The sequence below is a fragment of the Mus caroli genome, chromosome 9 (genome assembly GCF_900094665.2).
Source record: "Mus caroli chromosome 9, CAROLI_EIJ_v1.1, whole genome shotgun sequence".
Classification (NCBI taxonomy): Eukaryota; Metazoa; Chordata; class Mammalia; order Rodentia; family Muridae; genus Mus; species Mus caroli.
The window spans coordinates 105,502,494-105,513,836 of NC_034578.1; the positions used below are offsets into that span (position 1 = coordinate 105,502,494).

Genomic DNA, 11,343 nt, shown 5'->3' on the forward strand with positions numbered 1-11,343 from the left:
TATATGAGTACACTACATTGTAGCTGTCTTCAGACACTTCAGAAGAGGGCATCAGATCCCATTACAGATGGTTGTGAAGCCACCGTGTGGTTGCTGGGAACTGAACTCAGGACCTCTGGAAGAGCAGTCAGTGCTCTTAAACGCTGAGCCATCTCTCCAGCCCCAGTTTTATTTCTTTTTGTGGCATTTGAATCCAAACCCAGGACTTTATGCACATGCTTTGCCACTGAACTATAATATGAACAATATGCCATATTCCTGCCCTCAATATTGAAATGCTTATATCTTTCAGGTTCCATAAAAATTTTTATTTAGTCAAAGTATGTGAATTTGTCACTTAGTGTAATTTTAGCTAAGATTTGCTTTGCCATACCATTCAGATATTCCATATAGGAAAACAAAAAATATGTATGCACCTAGGGTTATGTTACCTATGACATTTTATATTCTAAAATAGACAGTGATCAGATGGCTCATATCCAGAAGGCAGTGCCTGGGAGGCTTCAGCAGGCTTACATACTCCCTTTGACGAACAAGCAGCAAACTTTTTAAAAATTTATTTGGGCTGGAGAGATGGCTCAGCGGTTAAGAGCACTGACTGCTCTTCCAAAGGTCCTGAGTTCAAATCCCAGCAACCACAGGTGGCTCACAACCATCCTAATGAGATCTGATGCCCTCTTCTGAGTGTCTGAAGACAGCTATAGTGTACTTAGATATAATAATAAAGAAATCTTAAAAAAAAAAAAAAAGATTTATTTCATGTATGTGAGTACACTGTCGCTGTCCACAGATAAACCAGAAGAGGGCATCGGATCCCATTACAGATTGTTTGAGCCATCATGTGGTTGCTGGGAATTGGACTCAGGACCTCTGGAAGAGTAGTCAGTGCTCTTAACCGCTGAGCCATCTTTCCAGGCCCCCCCCCCCCCACCTTTTTTTTTCTTTAAAATCTAGGGAAGTATTTTTAACCTTTGCAAGCCCAGCTAGGCATGTTGAGGCATGTCTTTAACCCCTACACTTGGGAGGCAGAGGCAAGCAGATTTCTCGCCAGCAGTCCTATGAGACTCTTGTCTTCAAGTAAATAAATAAAATAGTACCAATGGGCTTACCCAGAGACAGTGGCGCATGGCTCTTGTCCCAGCTATGTGAAAGCTTAGAAGAGGATCATTTGATCCAGGAATGCAGCAGCAGCCTGAATGACATGGCTATATACCGTCTCTAGTACTGTTCATAATAATTAATCTCATACTATTAATGATAATAGTTGATAAAGATGATAGTGAGGAAGGAGGGAGAGATGAAAACCTCCCAGCCTGTCAGAAGTAGGCCCAAAGGTCATTTGCTCCAATGCTGAACGGTACAAGGAAAAACGTATTTTAGACTAAACGTAGGGACATTCCTGGTAAGGGGTCTCTTGTAGCATGGTGTGGATGGAACTCAGACTTAAATGTTCTACTTGTCATATAATCCTGAGAAGCCTCTTGCTAGCATGTTTTTCTGCTTCCTTTATTACAGCTAGAACAACAGAGACAGCAGTTGCTTACTGAGCGTCAGAACTTCCACATGGAACAGTTGAAATATGCTGAACTACGAGCCCGGCAGCAGATGGAGCAGCAGCAGCAGCACGGCCAGACACCTCAGCAGGCGCACCAGCACACAGGAGGGCCGGCCATGGCCCCACTTGGAGCCACAGGCCACCCTGGCATGATGCCGCATCAGCAGCCCCCTCCCTACCCCCTGATGCACCATCAGATGCCGCCACCCCATCCTCCCCAACCAGGTAAGAGGAAAGCTGTGCTAACAGGACACATATGTCCACCTTACAACACAGATCATCCTGGAAAATGCCAAGGAATCATTTTCTCACAAAACCATTTTCAGTAACAAAAAATCATAGTCAAGTGTGTTCTATTGTTACCATCACATAAATCCAGCCAGTTATTTCCAATAACCTCTCTACAAGATACTCTTTTCCTTTGGGTTCATTAGTCTCTGAATCAGCACTGTATCCCAGAGTGTCTTAAGAATGTAACTGTATGCTACGCAGAGTGAGCGTGCCTATTGTCTTAAAATTCATAAGGCAGAAGCTGCCTGATTCTGAGTTCCAGGTCAGTTTGGGGCACAGAATGAGACCCTGGCTACTGAGCCCTAGCACCAGGTTGGAAAAAGTATTCTTAGATGCGGTACATATTGCATCTGTTCAGGAAAACGTGCAAGATACAATGAACTTTTCAAGACTCATTCATTACCTTTCTACCATTTTTAATATATTCTCATGGATATGAGATAATTGGATACCATCTTCTTCATAGTTGTCCTATAAACTTGTATCATTTTTACAAGTATACTTTTTTTTTAACCTCAGTCATAAACGTTTCCTAGATCCAGAGCTTCTCGAAATAAAATGCAAATCTTCTCTCCAACGTGGTCAAAGGGAGGGATTGAAGATAAATAGCAAGCCTTTGAAGTCTCAGAAAGCACTAACACCTGAGTTCTAACACATGAATTCTTCATAAAACAGATTTCTGAGTCCTCTTCTAGAAGTTACCAATCATATTTGCTTGTAGAAGCCATAGTTGAATACACTTATGATCTAACAGCTTATTTTATCAATGTGAGTCTTACTGACAGGCCAAAGTATACCTTGGTTAATTAGTTAATTAACTAGTTTTAAATTAAAAAAAAAAGTAGCTACAACTGGGCATGGTCATACAGGTCTTTAATCCCAGCACCCACAAGGCAGAGGCAGGAGGATTTCTGAGTTCAAGGCCAGTCTTGTCTAGTTTGAGGACAGCCAGGGCTATGTAGAGACACCCTGACTCAAAAACAAACAAATGGGACTGGAGGACGATGGCTCAGTGGTTACAAGCACTAGCTGCTCTTCCAGAGGACCCAGGTTGGCCTGTGGCCATACCACCTTAATAGTATAAAGGCCACTCAAGTTCATTTCAGACCTTTGCACAGACTTAAATGTTGCCAAAACATCACACATATATAGGAATATAAGTGTTTTTAAGGACTTGTAGTGACTAGGGGAAAATTTTGACTTTTCACATGTGGGCACACACACCTAAAAATTTACACTAGGGATTCTATCCTCATCAGGTTTTTCCATTGACTTTAATGTTTCTGGAGATCGTCTTTAAAATCTGACACAGGATACTTTCCAGCCAGCTCTCTGAATACTTCAGTGAATCTTAAAATCTCTGCATAAGAGCGTCATTTTGTCTAGTGTTAGGTTTTTAAAATATACATATCCTGCAATGTCACTTTCCAAGCACAGCGATTATTTCAAGACATAGGTGCTATGCTGGGTGCCAGGCTCTGGCCATAGTCTCAGCTGCTGTTGGTGGTGCACTGCCTGTTCTGCCCACATCAGTCTTATTCCTCAGGGTCCTTGCTCTGCAGTTAAGGACCTGATCCAGGGCATGGCCACCTAGCCAAGGAGCCAGGATTCTCACTGTGCTACCAGGGGCTGAGAGGCCTTCACAGAGGACCTTAGATGCAAGCTCTTCCTAGTGAGGGAGTACCAGCAAGTTTGTAATAAAGTCACCTTTACAAGACAGGTCGTTTTTGTCTTCACTTTCTCACCAAAATAGGCTTTTCCACATCAAATATGTAATGGAAAGGATCATTCATTGTGAGAGGGTAATTTTGTAATTTGTACCAAGCTGTTTTCATGTAATTTTGTGTACACACACAGGGCTGCACGATAGTTCAGTAAGGTTCCTAAGTTGTCTTCTGACCCCCTGCGTTCTTTGTTTAATGCCTCTCCCTGCAGTCATACAAATCACATACATAAATACTAAGATATGAAGTAGTGTAGATTTGAGAGAACATAACATACAAATTGTGTTACCTTGGTGAGTTTAATAGAGATTATAACCTTGGTAGCAGTCTTCATGTTCTTCATTTCTGGCTTTCCCACGATGCAACCCTCAGCACTTCCAGACATAGTTTATTGGTTGTAATGGTAGTGATTTTTTTCTGGCTTTCTTCATACCGTCTGATGTGTGTGTATGCTGTTATGAGTGACGGCGTCCTTCTGTTTGCTCTTCGGTGTTCATCTGTTCCCACTCTTGATTTGTGAATTCTTTTGGTGACGGTTGGATTGCTTTTCAAACATAAGTCATATGAGTACCTAATTCAGCTGTCAACCAACAGAAGCATGTTTGTTAGCTAGCATCTGCACACATTTCTATTGTACACTATTGTATGTATTGGATTGAGAAGAGTTATAAAATACGCATATGTTCATATTAGTAGATGATGCCAAAATGTTTCTAGAACTTTAGGCCTGTTTAAACTCTTATCCTATGAATATAGTCATTTTCTGTTTGGCAATTTTGTTTTGTTTTGTTTTTGTTTTGGGTTTTTTGCTTAAATCTCTGTTAGTAAAATTAACAACAGCATCCAAAGTTGGTGGTGTGTCTACAATCCCTGTATTCGGGAAGCAAGTTTTTTGTTACAAGTTCTGTGCTAGCCAGAGGTACATAACAAATTAACCTCTAAGCAGATGGACAAACAGCCAGGCAGACAGGTTGGGTTGTCTGCACTTATGACCCCCAGTATTCCGTAGATATACTGGAGATTTCACTATTAATTCAAGGGCAGGGAAGACTACATAATAAAACTTGTCTTTAAAGAGGAAAAGGAAGCTGATTGGTGGCCCACGCCTTTAACCCCAGCACCCGGGAGGCAGAGGCAGATGGATCTGAGTTTGAAGCCAGTCTACAGAGTGGATTCCACAATGGCCACAGTTACACAGAAAGACTGACTCACACACACACACACACCCAAAAAAAGAAAAAAGTGAGGACTAGAGAGATGGCTCAGCAGTTAAGAGCACAGACTGCTCTTCCAGCGGTCCTGAGTTCAAATCCCAGCAACCACATGGTGGCTCACAACCATCTGTAATGGGATCTGATGCCCTCTTCTGGTCTGGTGTTTGTGAAGAGAGCATTGGTGTATTCATATACATACAATAAATTAGCCTTTTTGTGGTTTTTTTTTTTTTTTTTTTTTGGTTTTTGAGACAGGGTCTCTCTGTGTAGCCATGTCTGTCCTGGAACTCACTCTGTAGACTAGGCTACCTGCCTCTGCCTCCTGAGTGCTGGGATTAAAGACGTGCGCCACCACGCCCAGCTTAATTTTTTTTTTTTTTTTAAAGTGAATCTGGCTGGCACACACACTTAACACCAGCATTCAGGAGGCAAAAGCAAGAGATCTGTTGAGTTTGAAGCCTGCATGGTCTGTTCCAAAATTACACAGAGAAACACTATCTCCAATCCAAAATAAAAAAGAAAGCAACAAAGCTGGTGAGTTTTGTGCTTAGCCTCAGCCAATCCACTTTTGTTGTTTTATTTATTTGTTTTGGTCAGATTCTTGATGTATGTATAGCCCCAACTGGTCTGAAACTCAAAAAGATCTGCCTGCCTCTGCCAGACTATCTCAATGCGTTTCTCTCTCTCTCTCTCTCTCACTCTGTGTGTGTGTGTGTGTGTGTGTGTGTGTGTGTGGTTTTTGGAGACAGGGTTTCTCTGTGTAGGCCTGGCTGTCCTGGAACTCACTTTGTAGACGTGTGTGTGTGTGTGTGTGTGTGTGTGTGTGTGTGTGTGTGGTTTTTGGAGACAGGGTTTCTCTGTGTAGGCCTGGCTGTCCTGGAACTCACTTTGTAGACCAGGCTGGCCTCGAACTCAGAAATCCACCTGCCTCTGCCTCCCAAGTGCTGGGACTAAATGCGTGCGCCACCACTGCCCGGCTCTCAATGTGTTTCAAATGAAGCTGGTGAGGTAAAGACTGTCTTCTCTCTCTGGTTTATCAGTGGTACAATGTGAGACCTGTAAGCAAGTCTGTACTGTCTTGTTATCAACATGACAAACAACAGTCACTTTGGAAGAGGACCTTCCGTTGAGGAATTGCTTAGATCCTGCTGGCTTGTAGGCAGGCCCGTGTTGCATTGTCTTGCTTTCTGGTTGATATGGAAGGGCTTAGCCCACTGTGGACAGCACCATTCTTTGGGCAGGCGGCCCCTGGCTCTACAAGAACACTAGCTGAGCAGGAGCCAGAGAGCGAGCCTGTTAGCAACATTCCTCCGTGGTTGATGCTTGATGATTCGCCATTCAACTACTGCGATAATTTTTGTTGAAATAACTATTTTCTTCTCCTAGTGGGCTTTGCTTGTAGTTTATCTCAGAAACACAAGACTAATTAACACAAAGACCCTTTCAACTAACACTTTCTGAGTGAAAGTTTGCAGATGAGCTGGGCACAATGATACATGACAGCTCTAGGGAGTCAGGTAGGTTGCCAGTCTGGGCTACATGGCAAATTCTAGGCCAGCCATGGTTTCAAAATGACCTTTCTCACCACTGCTACTAGTAATAATAGTAGTTGTAGTTGTGGTAAGGTCTGGTCATTCAGAAAGCAGAGTGTTCAAAGCCTATGCTTCCTAATAGGAATGTAACTCCCCAAACCAGAAAAAGACAAAAATAATCACAGGTCACAGCATTTACGTTAGGACTCGAGGGCAGCTGTCAGGTAACTGGGACGTGTTTGGTATTGGCCAGAGTGTATGTGGTGTGAATGGGCAGGAAAACCTTATGTTGGTTGGCCGTGAATGTGGGAGAAAGGAGTCAAGACAGACGTGTTGCTGAGTGAAGCTTCTTAGAGGAAGTTTACTTCCTATGCAACCATGAATACCCTAGGTCAGGTTCCAATACCTACAACAACCCAATCACTGGGGGAGCCAGGACAGAAGGCTCACTGGGGCTTGGTGGATACCATCACAGCTGAAAAGCATAAACTACAGGTTCAGAAGAGAGGGTGGTCGGGTGCGCACACGCACACATACACCAGAACTGTCCATCAATGATGACAGGACCCATTGGAGTAGGAGTTCATTCAGGTGTGAAAGCCCACACCTGTAATCCATCTCTTGGGAGGTAGAGGCAGGAGGACCAGCCACACCTGTAAAAGTGAAATTACTGTTCATTGATGTAAGCCTCCTAGGCTGAGGACAGGTGGAGGGCTGATTGTCCAGTAGCTGATACCCACTTGATAAGCAGCACCTCTATGCCGATTGCATATGTAATCTTGTTTCCCCAGACTTTGCATGGCAACTGTGTATCCCAAGATGTATTTTCCATAACAAGCAACAACAATAAAAACACAAATTATATGTAGTAGTACATAATGTGTTTGCTTTTATTTTGTGTCCGGAGGTTTGATTTACATGTGTGTGCACCACCTGTGTGTGTGCCTTGCCTCTCCTGGAACTAGAGTCATAGGTGGCTGTGAGCCAACAAGTACGTGTTGGGAATCAAACTCCGGTCTTCTGAAGAACAGCCAAGTTATCTTAACTGCTCAGTCATCTCCATCCCCTATTTTTATTATGTTTAGTTATGTGTGTGTCTGTGTGTGTGCAGGTGTTAGGGTGAATGCAGGTACCCTTGGAGGCTAGAGCCAGAGGCTTTGGATACTCTGCAGCTGTAGTCAGAGGCAGTTACCGGCCACCAAGTTGGTGCTTGGGTTCTCTGGAAGAGCAGTGTGTTCTCTTAAACACTGAGCTGTGTCTCCACCCCAAAGGATTTCTGCTGTACATCTATTTTTACCGTACTTTACATTTGCTGAATTTGTTTAATAAGAGAGTGCTGAGCCGGGTGTGGTGGTGCATGCCTTTAATCCCAGCACTCGGGAGGCAGAGGCAGGCGGATTTCTTAGTTCGAGGCCAGCCTGGTCTACAGAGTGAGTTCCAGGACAGCCAGGGCTGCACAGAGAAACTCTTTCTCAAAAAAACAAAAGAGTGCTGCAGTTCATCATCTCCCCTGAAGTTGTAGATGGCACCTAACGGTTTCTGAACTTCTGGGGCTGGAGAGATGGGCTGGTGGCTAAGAGCACTGGCTGCTCTCCCAGAGGACCAGGTTCAATTCCCAGCACACACATTGCAACTTCCACCTTTCTGTAATTCCAGTTCTGGGGCTTCTGACATCCTTAGACAGACATGTGGAGGCAAAATCATGAACATAAGATAAAACTAAATTACTATATATATTTTTAAATTAGTAGGCTATTTGTTGAGAAAAGAAAAACCTTTACAAAAACATACTGCTTCTACCTGTAATACACTACAAGCTAAGTAGTCATTTTATTTGTTGTTAAAGATTTCTTTATTTTTATGTTTCTTAAAGGTAATTCTCTGCACCATGTGGTTTCCAGGTGTGGAACTTAGCCATCAGCCCTCACAACAGACCGCTTACTTACTGAGGCACCTCATTGGCCCAGTACGGAGTCTTGACTGAGTCATTTTTTGGTGTTGCTAACTGCTTGACTTTGGTATGTACAAATACATGAACAGCCACAGTCAAGTCTAGCCTGTTAGGTAACCAGTACAGTGGGCCTTGGGCACACCGGCCTAACATGCCCAAGGCCCTGCAGTTTGTCTATAGCATCACCAAAAAAGAAAGTAATGAGTGTAGTCTGGTGAAAAATTGTTATTTCTATAAAATATTATTTCAATAACAAAAGTAGGATATTTCTTTCTGTTGAGGCACTAATCACTTAGCTTATTGTGTTTCATTTTCTTGAAATAAAAACCAAAATGATCTTAATGTAGCCCAAAGCAGCTACATTAGCTGTCCATGGTCTTCCATGCTCAGGCTCATGCCTTTCCCTGACCTTGCTAATGGAAAAGAAGCCTCTGAGGACCCTGGACTTCCCCTCACTCGGCTCCAACTGTGTTCTCCTGGGGCCTCAGCCAGAGGGTGTCTGCCCAGTTAGACCTCATATTGCTCACAGAGGCAGAAGTGGGTGTTTTAACCTCTGGAGGTAGAGCTGCAGGTGGTTGGGTTCGCAGTAGCCAGTATGAATATTGTGACCTGTGTTTGGGTCCTCTTGAAGAGTACTGGGTGCTCTTAACTGCTGCACCATCTCTCTAAAGCAGCCCTATTTTCTCAATTAAACCCACTAAATACAGTATTCAAGAACATAGTACTATGGACTCAGCTCCATACTGAAAAGGAAGGAGAAATGGCTCATCACACTGGACTCCTTTTGTAGTCTGTGGCACCTTAACCTTTCTGATAACAAAGCTGCCATGCCACTCTCCGGAGTAGCAGGTTGCCTCACAAGGATCAGTAAGGCTCAGTCCTTAACAAAGAGCAGGCGCCCCCAGGAAGCAAGTGGCTGTGGGGAAGAAGTCTCTGAGGATCCCGGGCTTCCCCTTGCTTGGCCGAAGTTGTGTTACTTCCGTTGTCCTGGGGCCTGAGCCAGAGGGTGTCTGCCCATAGTGAGAAATGGATGGAGGACACACCGCTTAAGACTAGATGGTCACGGTTCCCTTTCCTAGTGTCTTTCTCTGTTCTCACCTTACCCTTCCAGTGAGTAAAAATACGATCTTAGCTAATGTCCCATTAGACATGATAGGTGTAAGGCTTTAGTACGAGATCTAATAAACATGAGAGTGAGGGTTTTTCTACTAGCTAAACCTAATTTTAGCAAGCCTTTCCATTTCCCAGGCTTCAGATGCCTGCTGTTTAAAAACTGTTTGTATGTAGGTCAGACTCCACCATCCCATGCTTTGCCACTGCTGTTTTGAAGCTTGCTCGCTGTCTGCCCTCCCTCCACTCCTCCTTCTCCCACCTCAGAAATTGAAGTGTGTGTGGTGTTGTTTAATGAACTATGTACACATTTTATTTAGCAATGTCTTCTTGATATTTCAGGTTTATGGGAGTTGTACTTCAATCTTATAAAAATTAGCAAGAATATATTGACTGTTTTTTTGTTTTAAGTAATGATACTTGTGTCAAGTAGCCCCACCCCCCAAAGAAAAGGATCTTTAGATTTCAGGTAGACAAAACATTGATTTTTGTCTTTATTCCAGTCCTCTTAATTCCTTTTTCACATTTGATGTTTTCTACATCACCTTTGTGGATCTGTAGAGATGGCTCAGCTTGTAAACTGCTTGCTAGTGCAAGCAGGAGGACCTCCTTTGGTTCTAGTATTTATGTAACTGCCTCGTCTGGCACCGCACACTTAGAGTTCCAGGGCTGGGCAGGTGCAGATGGAATCCCTAGGGTTTTCTGGCCATCAGTCTAGTTGAAGCTCGGAAGCAGAAGTAATTGTTTTACTCTAACCTTTTTGCTGCCACCCACTTCCAATGAGAATGGCTTCGCAGTCCTATCTATGGTGATAGAAGGGAGAAGATTATTCTCAGATTTCGGGTTTCATAGGACATCTCAGCACGGGCTGGAAGTGGGCTGGCCTTGTTCACGTGTGCAGTGGTGCAAGTGCAATCACAATGTGGAGCCAGGCAAGCTCCATCGTCAGACCTAGCTCCTCATTCCCGTGCTTTACACTGCTCAGTAAGAAAGGGGGAGAGGTCAAGTGAGATTGAATGCATTTGTGCTATAAAGCTCTTAAAATACTGGAGCATAGTAGCATCTAGAACACGTTTTGCACACATTTGCTGTGACGTAATAGAAGATTGGGCTGAGCTATAACTCAGTAGAGAGTTCATGTGTGTGAAGACTCAATGTCATCCCAAACACTATAAAACCAGGCCTCAAAACACATAAAAACTCACACTTGTAATCTCAGCACTCAAAAAGTAGAATCAGGAATATCAGTTTAAGGTCATGCTCAGCTACAAAAGAGAATGTGGGTCTAGCCTGGAATACATATGAGATCCTGTCTCTTAAAAAGTACAAGTTTATTCTCGCTGTCTGAAGATGAGGGCTCTGAGTGAAGCTATGTCTGTGTTCCTTCTAAACTGACATTGCTCTGCTTGCAGCCCTCTGTGTTTCTATCCTACCCTATTACTGCGCGCTCTTTCTCGGATATTTGCCAGTAGATCTAGGATCTCTTGGGAGGTTTAATGATCTCCTCAGTGCATAGTCACACCTGCACTGCCAACCAGTCCGCTACACACTGAATATCAACCCAACACTTGAAGAGAGAGTTTTTCAACTTTTTTTTTTGGTTCTCCATATATGCATTTTTAGACATTTCCAGGAGCTAGAGAGATGGCTTAGTGATTATGAACCCTGACTCCCTGACTGATCTTCTAGAGGACCAAAGTTCAATTCCCATCACCCACATGGAGTTCACAACTGTCTATAACTTCATATGCAGGGAATCTGTTATCCTCACACACGGATAGATGCAAGCAAAACACCAATGCTCATGAAAGAAAAATTAAAAATTTAAAGACATTTTCCAATACTCACACACTTTTTATTTCAAAATTGAGGGTTATTGATGTTCCACTGTAAAAAGGTGCTTAACTGAGTTCTTTAAAAGACTAAAGGAGGGGGCTGGTGAGATGGCTCAGTGGGTAAGAGCACC

The 11,343-nt window shown here is 43.3% G+C and overlaps 1 protein-coding gene across 1 annotated transcript in view; it reads left to right on the forward strand.

The window, feature by feature from the left end:
* Positions 1–11,343, forward strand: part of Smarcc1 (SWI/SNF related, matrix associated, actin dependent regulator of chromatin subfamily c member 1) — a 110,038-nt gene that overhangs the window by 89,653 nt on the left and 9,042 nt on the right. Inside the window, exon 26 of the mRNA XM_021171250.2 lies at positions 1,516–1,780. Within this exon, the coding sequence (XP_021026909.1) occupies positions 1,516–1,780 (265 nt within the window). The remainder of the gene's footprint in view (positions 1–1,515; positions 1,781–11,343) is intronic.